The sequence below is a fragment of the Xenopus tropicalis genome, chromosome 4 (assembly GCF_000004195.4).
Source record: "Xenopus tropicalis strain Nigerian chromosome 4, UCB_Xtro_10.0, whole genome shotgun sequence".
Taxonomy (NCBI): domain Eukaryota; kingdom Metazoa; phylum Chordata; class Amphibia; order Anura; family Pipidae; genus Xenopus; species Xenopus tropicalis.
In genome coordinates, this window is record NC_030680.2 from 130630203 (window position 1) to 130646516 (window position 16314).

Consider the following 16314-nt stretch of genomic DNA (forward strand, 5'->3'; position numbering starts at 1 on the left):
AAAGTGGTTTTATTGAAAAAATTCCAACGTTTCGAGCACAATCTGTGCTCTGGTTTGTCCCTGAGGAAGAGCACAGATTGTGCTCGAAACGTTGGAATTTTTTCAATAAAACCACTTTTTCTTTTGTATCAAGTCCCTATGTGTGCGGCACTCTTTCTATTATATATATATATATATATATATATATATATATAATTTTGTTTCTGTATATATATTAATATATATATATATATATATATATATATATATATATATATATAGTATATACACTGTAAGGATCAACACGCTCTTGTATCAGACATAAAACATTGAAATGTCTTTATTTCACATATCACTTGTGTCCAACATTTTGGTCCATGTTAGGACCTTTATGATAAAGTACCTCCTGTTTCCATGATCTGTATGAAAGCATGTGGTGTTATATGGTCATGGAACTCGTCAGGGACTTATTGCACATATGCACATATCTTACTATGCATTGGAGTTGTTATATTGCTTGCTTTACCAAAATCAAAGGAAATATATGCAAGTTTAATTCAGCAGTGCCATACTATGATAAGCTGTAGGTTGCTGGCTTAGCTTTGTACTGTGAATGAAACATACCCTAGACAAGGGAGTACTTTTGTTTTACTCAGCATGCCTAGTGTTTTTCTAAAAGGAAAGTTGGACAGAATAAAGCCCTTTACTAGGCCAAATAATGGCTGGCTGTGAGCAATGGAAGCTGAAGTTTTGCAACAGCCGAATTAGGCTCATACCCACTGGTGCAGAACAATGGAGCTTTTCTTGGAAAGTGGGCACTAATGCTTATGGCACGTGCATCATTTTGGGATGATTTCAGCTTGAAAGAAATGCTCAAAACACCTCCAAATTGGCCACAATGATATCAATGTAAAATGGCATGAAAACACTAGCACAGACAATTCTTTTGCCTGAAAACATGCTCATGGGTGTTTTCCACCATTTCCATCAACATCAATTATGGGAGATGGTATGATAAAACAGCGACAGGAAAATGCCCCAGAGAGCTACATGTGCCCTTATCCTATGCTGTACACATGCATATATACATTTATAGATATATAAAGGACCATTAAAGCACTAAGGCTGATCTATGTCAATTTTCTATATACCCAATGTGATACATGCATAATATTTTTGAAGTAGGGGGGAGGAAGCAGTTTTCCTTTGGGCCACTTACCAAGCAGTAATCTACTCACAAATAAACAGGCAAGAAAAAACCCACATTGTATCCATCCCATGTTTGTATATGCTTCAAGGTATACAGTACTTGTGGGCACTAAAACAGGCTGTTCATTAAATAAACTTTATCCTTTAGTTATATAGCCATGATCTGTTTACATAACCCTTTACAGAGAGACTGTCTATCATGCACATTGGTCCCTGCCCCAGGGGAGCTTACAGTCTAATGTCCCTATCACATTTACACCACACAGTAGGGTCAGTTTCATTAGAAGTCAATTAACCCTCCTTTGTGTTTGAAGCATGGGAGTAAACCCATAGGGATCCATTTATTGAACTACAACATTCAGAATCCTTTGACTTGTTTCACTGATGTTAAACCATTGTTTTTCTTTGCAGATCCCTCAGATTAGTTATGGCTCAACAGCTCCAGAGCTCAGTGATGATCGTCGCTATGACTTCTTCTCTAGAGTGGTACCTCCAGACTCCTTCCAAGCACAAGCCATGGTGGATATTGTAAAGGCAATGGGATGGAACTACGTGTCAACGCTGGCATCTGAAGGAAGCTATGGGGAGAAAGGCGTGGAATCCTTTATGCAAATATCAAGGGAGGCAGGTAAGGATGGACTCACTGGTTATTGGGCAATCCTTAGCTTTGAATTGGAGGCAAACCTCTACCAGCCAGTTCCACAATGAAATTGAATTCAGTTCTAGTTACTTTGAATAAAGGTACAGTATCTGAATGTTCAGGGCTGGCTTAGTGAATTCCAACCAATCTTCTCATTTCAAACAATGGAAAAATCTTCTCCATAGCCCCTAGTCAACAAAGTCAAGTTTGTGATCTGACTTTGCCATTTTCCTTTATATCAAAGCACATCCTTGTGGGATAGGAGACCAGTCCTGGAGGGTAGATAGAGGGAACATTCATACTATGTCCCTAATGGACAGAAACTTCTTGGACATAATATTAATTTATGTAATTGTTTGGCATTGTAAGCATATCCATCAGAACAATAATAATAATAATAATAATAATAATAATAATAATGTGAGCATTTATGATACTGCCGTATGGTACTCCATTACCCTTGAGCTCTGGAAAGCAACATTTGATACTGTTCAGTTGATCACATGAAACTTTAAATGTTTTACTTGTAGAGTGCCACAGGAGGTATAGTGGAATCACTATTAGAAATGTTCAATTGATGACTGCCTAGCAGCTATTATAGTTGAAAAATGTTTCCATATTTCCTATGCTCTTTTCTTCAACTGGGACCCCTATTTCTTTATCTCCTATACTGGAAAATGTCATATTATTTCCTATGTGTCTGTTCAAGCATGGATTCAAGCTGTCCAACTGTTGTTGAACTACAACTACTAGTATCCCTTCAACAGCTTTGGATGGCAAAATGTTACATAGTTACATAGGGTTGAAAAAAGACCAGAATCCATCAAGTTCAACCCTTCCAAGTAAACCCAGCACCCACAACCTATACCTACCTATCTATACACTCACATATATACAACCACTAATACTAAGGGGCCCATTTACTTACTCACGAACGGGCCGAATGCGTCCGATTGCGTTTTTTTCGTAATGATCGGTATTTTGCGATTTTTTCGGAAAATTATCGCGACTTTTTCGTTACCAATACGATTTTTGCGGAAAAACGCGAGTTTTTCGTAGCCATTCCGAAAGTTGCGATTTTTTCGTAGCGTTAAAACTTGCGCAAAAAGTTGCGATTTTTTTCGTAGTGTTAAAACTTGCACAAAACGTCGCGCCTTTTAAGTTTTAACGCTATGAAAAAATCGCAACTTTCGGAATGGCTACGAAAAACTCGCGTTTTTTCGCGCAAATCGTATTGTAACGAAAAAGTCGCGATCATTTCCGAAAAGTCGTAAAGGCGCCGAACAAATCGCAAAAAATACGAAAAAGTCGCAAAATGTTCGTTTTCCAATCGGAATTTTTCCAATTCGGTCGGAATTCGTGTCTTAGTAAATCAGCCCCTAACTGTAGATATTAGTATCACAATAGCCTTGAATACTCTGCTTGTTCAAGAACTCATCCAGTCTCAGGCCTTATCTAAATATCACAAAGGAAGGTACTGTACTAAAGGGAAATGCCCGACCTGCTTCACTCAATCAGGTCAGGGAAAACTTCCACTTAGTTGCTATGGGTTACTGGACTGGTCTTAGGGCAAAGACACACAGGGCATTTAGTCATGGCAATTTGTGTATTAATCTATTGTTAAATCGCAGCTACTTTTCACAGCTACAAAAACAGACATTGCTGATAACTGACTCTACGTGTGTTTAGCAGGGGATTTTCTGGTGTTTAGTAGCTGCTACTAAGTAGCTCTGTGTGTCTTTACACATGCCAACAAAGGCTGCAGACAAGGCCCCTCCGGATTCAGGGTGACGACATAAGGAGCGACTAGCCTGCTCTACTCATATTCCGGTCTCTCTTGCAAACCACTGCCTGGTTGCTAGGTTAAACCAGACCCTAGCAACCAGGTAGCTACTGAAATTCCAAACGGGAACTGCTGACTAAAAAGCGAAGTAATTCACAAACTGCAAATAATAAAAAATGAAGCCGCTTGTAATGGACACCGTTATGCCAATAGACGCCTGTCCTTAGTCCATATGCCTTCCCGTCCCTTTAACGCTGCAAACCATCCTTTCTTTTTCCCAGCACGGGGCATACATTTAATCAGATGCATAAATCTGACCCAATTGGCCTCATAAAAATTACTAAACATTGAAGTCTTGGACAGTTGGTTACTGGTTGATTTGCAGCTTGGAAACAGAAAGCAGCCTTAACCGAACATATCTGTATCTCACCAGTAATAACCAATCTGCTTCAACCTTTTCGCCCTACAAATCACTCCCACAGTTTAGCTCTGCTACAGGCGCCTCTCTGGCAGTGCTACTCGCGGCTGGCTGTTTTTAATAAAAATTTAAAATCTTTTCACAGTTTTTACTCGTGGAAAACAGCGAGTATTTTACAAATTTTACAACTTTGACCTATCTGTAGCCATAGAAACAAGGATCTGATTTAATGTTCTGCGTTCGACTATCCTTTATCTGCAATTCACCAGGGCACTAAAAGATGCAGATAAGATGCTGGACGTATAAATTTCACTGCCCCGCGGTTATTAATAAAGTAGCCTAAAATGAGTTGTTGTTTTTTTATTCACTTGATTATATTTATGACCCTTCCTTAGATGTCCATATTTTGATTAGTGCTTGCAAAGCGCAGGAAACAAACTACAAAATTCTATCTAGATGGTATAAATGCCCGAACACCTTGCATACCATGTTTCCAAATGTATCAGACAAGTGTTGGCGATGTAACACCCAAAGGGGCGATATGAAACACATATGGTGGGAATGTCCCAACTTACAACCATTTTGGGCCCTGGTATTTTAAACCATCTCCAAAGTGCTATGCCTTGATCTCCAACCCGACCCAGCACTAGCACTATTGTCCATACCCCCAAGCCAACATGCAAATCTCCATTAAACAAAAGGGGCTCCTAGCCTTCTCATTAACGGTAGCCAGAACAGTTATACCCAGAGACTGGAAAAACACCAGGCCCCCAACAATTGAGCTCAACCACATAATGCGAATGGAAGAAATGCTGGCACATACCACTAAATTACGGGAAAATTTTACCAAGGTACGGACAACACGGATTCTGTACAAAGAATCCCCAGAGTACAGTCAACTACTAGCAACCAGTAACCCAATTCAGACTCAGACCTGATCTCCTGTAAAGATAATGTAAACACAAAACAGTCTGTACTTTGACAAGTCATAATAGAATATACTGCATGCACTTTTGCCAGAATATAATGTTGAACTAAATTTAAAGGAACCAACCATCACTGAACTGCTCTGTTCTAACTAACTCCCTCATCCCTTTCCCGTCTATGTGTAAACATAACAGCTAAAAACACCATTACCTATCAGTGTACATGGCCCTAACTGCAGTAAACTAGCGAAATAATGCGCAATGTTGCAACTATGTTAACTGTGACAGCTGTAACGGACCATTGATATCTTTGTCCATCCCCTCCCTTATGTGTACTACCGTGTTTATGTGTTACTATTTGAAAAATAAAAATAAAGAATATATAAAAAAAAAAAATGTAAAAATACCAAACATTTTTTGGGTCAAGCCATCCTACAGCCACTTCCAACATTCTGGGATATATTGGCCTTGCTCCAGCATGCCCAGGCCACACACACACCATCAGAAAGCAGTATGAATGCTAAACCCTGTATCTCTCTCTTTTTTATATATTTATTTATTTTTCATCTTTAATCACTATTCATTCCTCTACTTGATCATCGCTATTCTACTTTTCAAACCACTATCTGGTCGTTAAATAATTAAATTTAAATGAGTTAAATAATTCATATACTAATTATAATAATTCAGCGACAGACTTCATTAGTCGTTTGCACCAGGGAAAAGTTGTTAGGTAGAGGAAGCGAGGTAATAAAACATGAAATATCACATAAAATATTAGGGCAATGAAGAACCAGGCACTTTGTATGTACACTGTAATCTTCTCAGGGAATTATGCAATAATAAAATGACCTGAATAGTAGAGAGCTTCATTAGTGCCCGTGGCACACCGGGGAGTGTAGGGTGGAAGGAGCTTAGGAGAGAGTCATTTTGGCGTTTTCTTGGTACTCACAGCCAGGGTAAATCCCAAATATTATTATAGGTGGGGGTATCAGCAGTTCAAGGAGCTTTGATTTGCCATTATAGTGTATATTGCCTTCTTATTTAATTTCACAGGCCTTAAAGTTTCCACCCTCTGTCCAACTACAGTACATGTTGCATGCCATCTTTAGTTCCATATTGGGTCATTCTAGGTCAGAATTAGGAGTAGGAAGAATAGGCCACAATGTGTTGAGTTTACAATTAAAATAAAAATACTGAAAGATATACTCTCCTCTTGCTCCCATCTTGGGTTATTAGTTCCTGGAAAGTAGAGCGGAAGCAGGAGAGAAGAGGGGTGAGAAAGAAAAGGGGAGCAGTGTATGGGGATGGGGGGGGGGGACTGGAATGGCGTTCTGGAGTGGGGGATTGCACAATGCAGGTTTTTTCCCAGAATTTCAGCACCATTGCCTTTGTATCAGTGGAGTTACTAAGGGGGCCCCCACAAAATTATTTCCCAGCCCCCACCAGAAACTGCAGAGGTCCCGTGATGCGCAAAAAAATGCAGGTGACATATTACATGCAAGAAAATCATGGGTGGCCCGCAATTACAAATGCAATTACAAATGTGCCCCCCCCCCCCTACAGAGGAAGCAGGCCCTCCTGCTGCCACACCTGCCACAATTGCAAAATTAAATATTTTTAAACATTTATGTCAATTTGGAGCACAACCTGCTGCGGAAACCTGGATTACAGCCATGTATAGGGTGGTGGTAGCTCCAGGGTTCCCTAGGGTGCACTCGATCCATCAGAGATACAGATGGATAGATGCAATGGTGCTTAATACATCTATATGGAAGTGCACAGAGCATGTTTTGATGCAAGAACTTTCAATGAAAGGCATCAGTATGTGTATTATTTGCATTCCACACGTAGAGCACCATGTGCTTTATGCTACAGTCGCAAGAATACTGCACACAATAAATTTGATGCACATAATGCCAGTCTTTGTATTCTATTTTGGAGACCTGTAGCTATTCCACTATGTGCGGGACAGGGCACTAATGTGCATGGCAGTATGTGCCTCTGCTCTTTGTAAATGCGCTTTAGTACTGTATGTGTAGGAATGAGAATAAGATGTATGTATCCATCACTGCTCTGAAACTCATACTTAATCCCTTATGTAATTAAACATGAATTTATTTACCAGTGTAACCTTCAATAGGTAAGGAAGTTATGTACATAGACATCTAGCGCATTTGGCCACATGAGTATCATGCCATATAACAATTCTATGACTATAGCCCACTGTATCGACTAAAGTGCACAGATTGTGCAGAATAGAACATGAGCTTTAGCCCTTTGGGTTGCCACCAAGCAGTCCGCCTGAGGCTTGTCAGTTCTTGTTTCCCATTTTCCAGATCCATAGATATTGCTGTAGTGTTGGAAACAACACAGTTTGCGCGGTGTTTCCATCTGCAGTATTTCTCCATCTCACAGCATTCCATGAGCAGACCAGAACTTTCCTCCAATTAATAATGTAACAGTGCTCGTCTGTCTGCCTGCAGCAAATCTGAAAATGAGCCTCTGGTCGAACAGACATCAACCCCCCCTGCTCCTCCTTTGTACGTATTGTCTCACAATGGGAAATCAGGGGTGCTGAAAGCCTTCCTGCAAAATATGGTGTAATGAGGAGGATGCAAATGAGTACCTCTGGCTAACGGTATCGATCCTGTGATACAGGAGAGCAGGCTATGTCAGACTCGACTGAATCTTACCTTTTAATAGCACTGTGGGGTGTTAACATTCAGCTGAATATGCTGCCGAAAGCCGAGTACTGTTCTGTACAGAGAGCCAATTACAGTGTAAGATCCGGCTGCATTATATGGGCAAATGTAATTAAATGTCTAAAAATAAAAAAGGGAGTAAAAAAGGGCAGTGTGCTGACCAGTTCTGGACTCAAAATATAGCAGAAGTTAGGGTTTATTTATGACCATAGCTGCAGTTACACAAATGAATTCATTAGTTGCCTGCATTGACGCAATCCATGCCTAAACACACTGCCAGACAAGGGTGTAGGGTTTCCAGCTATCTGGTTTTGGGGTGGACAGTTGGCTTTTCAAGGAGCTATCCAGTTCAGAACACCTATTCAGGTTTAAAGGATTGTGACATCATATCCCCGCCCCCAATGTCATAACCCCTCCCCCAGCATCACTAGTCCACCAACAATTTTACAATCCTGCCCCCAAACATCACCACACTGTCCTCCCCCCCGCGCCATTGTTCATACCCTTTGTCTGGGTTTTGGCCCCCGCAAAAGGTGGCACTTGCAGTTGTGCATATTCATGGCAAGCAATACTGCACCTGCCCAATCTGTCCACCTGTTAAAGCAGGGTAACCCTAGAGATACTACAACCTTGAAGGTGGTGGTAATTCCAAGTTTCCCACAGTGGGCTCAATAGGCACAGCAGACTTGCACTGAAAGAATCATGCCCAGATGTCATTTTAATGCCTAGCGCAATCCCCAGTCAGTGAAATTGCAAAACAGTCCGTGTTTTAATGCACTGAACAACACGGAGCCAAGAGTGGGTGCAATGAAGCCAGACCTGGGAATAACATGGCATTGTGAATAAAAACAGGGCACATTGCTTTTGGTGGAAGGGTGGGGGCGTGTTTCAAAGTCGAAATGTTCCCCACTCATTAACAGCCATAGCTTACAATCTGCAAGTTTCTCTCTCCAGCGCAATCTTCTTTGATATGTTGCCCCTTTTCCGGTTTGAAACAAAAATATTGTTTTTGCTTTACCATTGATCACAGGCTGAGTGCAGGGTCAGCATTGGTCAGTATTTTAAAGAACAAATCTCAACTCTGCAGAGTGTAAATTAAAATTATCCTCCATATTCCAGGCCTGGTGCTATTTTTGGTTTTGGTTGAAATTAATAAATATGAATTCAGGGTCCCTGAGAACCTCCATCTTGCATCCCTATAGTCAGGGCGGAGTAGCACAAAGATGATCCTCCCTACTCTTCAGACATGGCGCTATTTTTGGTTTTGGTTGAAATTAATAAATATGAATTCAGGGTCTTTGAGAATCCCCGTCTTGCATCCCTATAATCAGGGTAGAATAGCACAAGGATGAAGGTTACATATAGAGTAAGACTATGTAATAAAAGAAACTTATTTTGCCCATGTGCAGTAACCCAAAGCAACCAATCGGTAGCATTTACTGGTCAACATCTTATTGGTTGCTATGGGTTAGTGCCCCAGGGCAAACTTAGTGCCTTTTATTACATATGGGGGATAAAGTCTTGCTAGGAACATAGTTCATAATTTCCCTTTCCCACCAACACTGACAAACCTTGTTGCCTTTGGTTTGAACCTATGCCTATGTCATAAAAACACTTTATGGGGGTGTGTATGGATGGGCATGTGTGGTTATTTTCTGGAATAGGATAGGGTTCTTATCCTTAGCACTAAAGCATATGTGTATGTTATACAGCTTGTACGTTATACAGCAATCAAGTGAGCACAAGATGAGACTCAACACAAGAGAACATGCCTTGAGCCATAACACTGTTACAGTTAGTCTCTGACTTGAGCATCATTTTATACTACTGAACTGGAACATAAAGAAAAGGTGGTAGCGTGGGGCTAGGAAAGAAATTTGTTTCAAGTACAGTTAACGGAAAACAAGAACTTTTAGTATTTGTGGTCCAACTTGCTTTAACCCACACTCACTTTAACCATTCATTAGGAGCCTGCAAGAACCTTGTCCTCTTGAAAAGAATGACCCCATTTTTTAGGATCAGAAGGTACAGGTGTCAAACCTGGCTCTTTATTCTCCTAACACCTGCAATTTCAGTCTTCTGCCAATTACCCATCAGTATTTGTTGTCAAATCATTTAGAATCTACAAGGGATTCTTGACCTGTTCTTAGTCTTCATAAAAAGAGACTAGATTACGCTCATTCACCGAGAATACATTATTAGGTGCAAGTCAAGATGTAAGCGGCATGATGGGATCTACTACATCCTTAGGTCTGTCAATCACTTTCAGTCATTAAGGTTGGCTGTAGGTACTTGCAACTTGCTGCCCAGCCCTCTAAAGGGTGATAGGAAGAATTGGCTTCCCTTGTATTCTGTGATTTGTTGCTTAGAGTCTGTCCTTCTTGGCAAGTCCCAGAGGAGCTGTAATAGAAAAGCCATCATCCACACTTAATCATACAGAAGCTTGTTAGATGCTATTATTCATCTATTGAATGTGGTGCTGAGAGAATCAGTTTATGGGCCTTTGGAGTTCTGGCCACTGGCCTTGTGAGTGGTAAAATTCTTTAAGTGACTGTCAAAATTACATAATTGTGTCAGCAGCCAGTCTCAGCCATGGGAGTAGCTAATAATCCATTTCCTAGAGTTAACCACTCCAATAGAACTAAAGAACCTGACCTGCTATAGTGACCACTAAGGCAGTCTCATTCGCATTTCTGGGACATATGAAGGCATCACAGTATCCCAAATGGTTGTGGCATCTACTTAGTTAATTCATAAAACATGTTTTCCTTTGCCTGAGTAGGGCAGGGAGTTACATGCTTTACCTAATATCTTGCCCAACCTTCCTTTAGGACCCCCTCTACCCTAAATCTGCCCCTGCTCTGTGAGCTGCCAATGTATCTATCTTTTAAAACTAAAGCATGGATGGAGGGCTCATAGTTCATTCTATGGAGTGCAGGATGCAATACTGCTTACTATAAGTGACACAGAGTATAAATGCGTCTCCTTCTACTGCCCATTTGTAGAACGGGTTTCACTGACGCCATATGGGTTCAATCCAACTATAACGGACTTATGTTTGTTCATTGTAACCGATTTGATGATGAAGGCACAAAAAGCTTCCAAGCACAGTCTGCGCCGGGCACTGGCCCAAAATATCTCAAACTGCACATCACACAGCCTAGGGTACAAAGATTTAAAACAGGAGGCATAAAGCATTTATGTTTTACAATAATGGGACTAATATATTCCCTGTATAGTTGTCGTCATCCCTTCCTCCTCATGAAATGACTCCAACATCATAGATTCAACCAATGCCCCATGTTGCATGCCTAGAGCTGGACAGACACCCCACTAACAGAATATTGGTTTGTATGGTAGGGAGGCAGTTAGTATGCTATCTGTCAAATCTGCAAAGAAACTGCCTATAGCATGCCCATAGATTATGATCCCATTTATTTTGTATATATTTGTGCCATCTCTAAAGGCTAGTATTGCAAGTGTAGGCATGAAGCGGGTGTTTCCAGCCACATCTGTATCTGCAAAGGCCCACATTAAAGTCCGAATGTACTTTCTGTGTACTACAAGGGCACTGTTTATGAGTTAGATCTCAGAGCATGCTGTTGACATGAGAATTAAGTGTAAATTATATGTATAAATGAATGTATTTTACTTTGTGTTCCAAACTGTCTGGCTGTAAATAGCATGGACAAAGTTGCAGAAGCACATAGGACAGTTTTAGTTCATTTATGTTTTTTTCACTGAACTGAATCATTTCCATTGGGCCATCAGTTCAATGAGCAAATCTTATCTGATGATTTATTTTATGAAAACTCCCTAGGATTCCACGGGGAAATTTTGAATCAAATCAGGATGAGTTTTTCTCATCAGATAGAATCTGGACTAATGTGTTAAATAAGACACAGGAGGGTTATATCAGCAAGCCTGGGCTGGCAATCTGTGGGTTCGGGCAAATGCCAGAGGGGCTGCTGTAAGGTGTCACTATTTATTGGGCTGGTGGGGGGCTGTTTGGGTCTCTGTGTACTTGACATGCCAGGGCCTATTTTAAACCCCAGTCTGGACCTCCTTATCAGATTTATGTTAAAAGCTTGAACAAGAGTGCATTAAAGGGAACCTGTCACCCTAAGAAAAAATTAAACTATTTTCTATTGTTTGTCAAGCAAAATAAACTTCACTTACACTATATAAATAATATAAGTCTTGTATTCTTCAGTTCTGGAATTGTACAATCACAGAAAACATGAAAGTGCCATTTTGTGGACACAAACGCCAAGCTTTGCATCATGCCAAAATCTTGTTTATGTGCCAAAACGAGGGACCTGATGCACATGCACTGGCTACACAATTAGATGGTGAGGAGGGAGGGAAAAAGTGAGTGCTGAATGGAAAGTGAAAGTAATTGTCTGCCCCACCTCTATGCCTAAGGCATAGAGGTGGGGATGACATTAAATGGCTGACAGCTGGGATTTTTAAATTACATTATAATGGGTATGGATGTATTTATAAAAAAATATGTTTAATTTGAAATTAATACAGTTTTTTGTATATCTGGGTGACAGGTCCCCTAAGCTGATACTTTTTGTCATGTAAAATGACTTTCTTCAACAAGAGTTGGGAAAAGCATCTTCCCAATCTCCCCAATCTTATGCTTGCATGTTGGTCTTTTACTAGTAAATAATTATCCCAAGTACACTGACAACACTGACAAACACAGAACAAGATAAAAGGTTCCAAATGCTGATTTATAAGCACCACCTTACAGGAGCATTGATGGAAGGGACGGTGCTAATATGGAACAGAGTTGGTCAGATGATGTGTTCAGACTTTTCTTCGCAGTACAGCCTTGGAGGTTGTAGGGATATCCAATATATTAAATAAGCACTCAAACTAATAATTTCACCCTAGCTGGCTTTCAGGGCGCATCTCCAATACAATTTGGCCAGGCTTGCCACTCACTGCTGTTGATCCCTGGAAGGTGAGAGGGAGACCAGAGATATAAGTTAATAGTACCAAGTGAAATAGTCCATCAGCCCTAAATAATACCTGCACCAAATAAAGTCTTAAATATATTTTGAATCTTAGTTTAAAAATAAAAAAAACCCCAAAAAACTAATATACAATATCCATTGTTTATGTGGGATATGGGGGTGGGATGTGTACATGCCCATATGTTCCACATGTTAGCCATTTATGTGTTAAGCACTAATCACTGTGCTTCATCTATCAATTCATGCAATGATTTTTTATGTGCTGATAGCTATATATTTTAATTACATTCTTTATTATTATTTTTGTTGAGTGGGTGCTGAAACTAATGTAGAAAACACCTTGATTGCATGCCTCGTATGAAGCAACCCAATTACATAATAAACAAGGAGGAAACATATGTTTTCCACTATTAAATTGCATTTTAATAGACGTTCTGTATTTTCAGAGGATATACTGTTTTATTTATGCATATTAAATTTTGATTGAATATAGTGATTCCTCCGCCCAATATTTCCCTATGCTGTAGCTTGGGGTAATGGATTGTTATAGCATATAACTGACCTGTTTCATCTGGAAACTGGTTAAACATGTATAGGGGGCTCTACCACCCAAGTTCTTCTCTACACATGCTGGCTTGTTGCCTTCTACCATTCTGGTGCTGATTTTTGCAATTGCCAGCAATCACATAATCTTCCATTGATCTTCCATCTTCACCCCCTCGGTACTGACCAGGTTGCCTTAAGGTGCTATGCCAATGAGCCTACCTGATAGATATCTGGCCTTGTGCTATTATATGGAACTCCTCAGTGACTTATAATATTCTTATATTTTACAGTATGTTTAGGAACATAGATTTTGTCTCCACTAGGATATCCCCATAGACATCTATGACTTCACAGATGCAAGCAATATGGCTGCTTCCACCTCTACTTGCCACCACACTTCAATTACCAATTATGGAAAAAGGATTACAATAAACCAAGATAATAATTATTTCCGTTTAATGCCATAAAAATAACATTCAATGATCCACAGTAACTGGGGCAGTCAGATGTCCTGGTTTATTATTACGTTTAGTTTATTATTGGGGGTTCTGTATGCACACTCCTTACCTTTACATGTTACAAATCCCTTTGTCTGATTCCCCTTGGTAAAAACCTCTAAGCACCTGCTGTGTTTCTCAGTTCAAGCAGATATTGTCAGCTGGACAAAAAAAAGGACGGAATTGATAGTTGTATATTGGAGTGATTTACTTTCCCGTGCTGTCAGGAAAACTGATGCCACAATGTAAAAGGAAATGAAGCCCAGTGCCAGACAGATCATTTTACGGTATTGGTCACAATGGGGGGTCCGCTTGGTGTTCACTTGCTGGAGCGCTGGGCTGGAATATGCAATTTGTTTATTGGTGCAGAGCATTTAAAATATCTGCCATTTGCAGAGGGATAAAATCTGTGTGTTGGGACTTTTGGGGGGGAATTTTCTGGGGATTCCAACATCCCTACAAAGGGTAAACAATAATGCTCTGTCCATATAAGTCCAGGAATGAATCAATAATAATTTGAATTAATGTGCATATAACCTTTCTTGTGGTACAGACATCCAACCAATGTTAAATCCACCCAATAAATCCCTCAACATTAACTATTTTAGCAAGAAATTCAATAACTTGATTGTTGTCACAGTGTAACCGCCTCGTCTTTTTTTTTTTTTTTGTTTTGTTTTATACCTATAAAATCCTTGAAAGGGTCATTAAATCAATCTTTATATTAACTTTTAGCATATACGTTTCTGTTCAGTGTTTTAAGTCTAGCTAAGGTGCTTCTTTTCTAATATAAGGTGCCTTCTTTCTAATATAAGGTGTCTACTTTCTAAAGTAAGATGCTTTGTTTCCTATATGAGATGGGTTCTGTGCTCCAGGGTGCCTCCTTTCTAATGTGAGGTTGGTTCTATGGTCCAGGTTGCCTCCTTTCCAAAGAAAGGTGCCTCATTCGAATGTGAGGTTGGTTCTGTGTTCTAGGGTGCCTCATTTCTAATGTAAAGTGCCTCCTTTGTAATGTAAGGTGCCCCGTTTCTAATGTGAGGTTGGTGCTTGGCTCCTTTGTAATGTAATGTGCCCTGTTTTCAATGTGAGGTTGGTTCTCTGTTCTAGGGTGCCTCCTTTGTAATGTAAGGTGCCCTGTTTTCAATGTGAGGTTGGTTCTCTGTTCTAGGGTGCCTCCATTGTAATGTAAGGTGCCCTGTTTTCAATGTGAGGTTGGTTCTCTGTTCTAGGGTGCCTCCATTGTAATGTAAGGTGCCTCCATTGTAATGTAAGGTGCCTCCATTGTAATGTAAGGTGCCCTGTTTTCAATGTGAGGTTGGTTCTCTGTTCTTGGGTGCCTCCTTTGTAATGTAAGGTGCCCTGTTTTCAATGTGAGGTTGGTTCTCTGTTCTTGGGTGCCTCCTTTGTAATGTAAGGTGCCCTGTTTCTAATCTGAGGTTGGTTCTCTGTTCTAGAGTGCTTCCTTTGTAATGTTAGGTGACCCGTTTTCAGTGTGAAGTTGGTTCTCTGTTCTAGGGTGCCTCCATTGTAATGTAAGGTGCCTTATTTGTAAGGCACCACCTTTATAATGTGAGTTTGGTTCTGTGCCTTTTTTTAATATAAGGTGCCTCCTTTCTAATGCAAGGTTGGTTTTGTTTCCAGGGTGCTTTCTTTCTAATATAAGGTTGCTCCTTTGTAATGTAAGGTGCCTGCTTTCTAATGTGAGGTTGGTTCTGAGTTCCATGGTTCTGTGTATAAAAGCGAAGTGGGTACCTGATTCCAGTGTATCCGTATAGCTGTTTGTGCTTTTAAAGCTGTAATTCTATTAATACGGTAACATTCTGCTGTTCATTATTAGGTTTGCCACCTTTTCTGGGAGAATATGCCAGCCTTCCTATTGCTGTTATCTATTAGTACAATTGGCACTAAGCACGATTTTTATGGGCCAGGTGGCTACCCTAGCTATTATACCCATAGATCCTTTACACTTCCGCAGTGATGTGCAGCTCTGGTAATTAATAAATTGCTATGTACATTGTTATGGTTCTATAAAGCTTGCTAGATATCTGCCTCTCCTGTGTATGGGTTGGACTAGGCCCTGAGAGACGGGGAGAATGGGCTGGCAGAGCATTCACTACATTTAATTGCTCTGAGTGAATCCCCCCGAGGTCCGTGACTCTGTTTCATGCCTGGCTACCCCCCTGACAGCTCTTCTTTCACCTGCTTGATTAGGTTTTGCCTTTTTCCCCTTCTCTTTTCTGCTCCTAAAAATAGGCTGTGTGAAGTGGAACAAGGAAGAAAAGGGGATTTTATGAGTGTTGTATTGATAGTGGAATAACATTCAAACTACGCAGCTAGCCACTGCTTAACCCTTTACATGGAATAGATGGGATGGGAGGTGGGTGAGTAGAGTAATGCAATGAAGGCAAAATATAATTCATGGCTTTGTGATGTGGACATTGATTGTGATAACTGTTTTCGGCAATGGACCTGGGTACATATTGACTGGAACTCAGTTGCTAGCGTAGGTGCAAATATGCTACAGTCTGTTAACTGTAAGCGTAGTTTCTTCCTTTCTGTGCTGCTGGTTCTGACTATTGAAACAAAGTAGCAGATGCCAGCTCTTTCTCAGCTAAGATAGTTT

General features: G+C 40.3%; 1 protein-coding gene across 1 annotated transcript in view; it reads left to right on the top strand.

The window, feature by feature from the left end:
- grm7 (glutamate receptor, metabotropic 7) overlaps window positions 1–16314 on the top strand; it is a 279002-nt gene that overhangs the window by 107283 nt on the left and 155405 nt on the right. Inside the window, 1 exon segment of the mRNA NM_001113008.1 lies at window positions 1600–1816. Within this exon segment, the coding sequence (NP_001106479.1) occupies window positions 1600–1816 (217 nt within the window).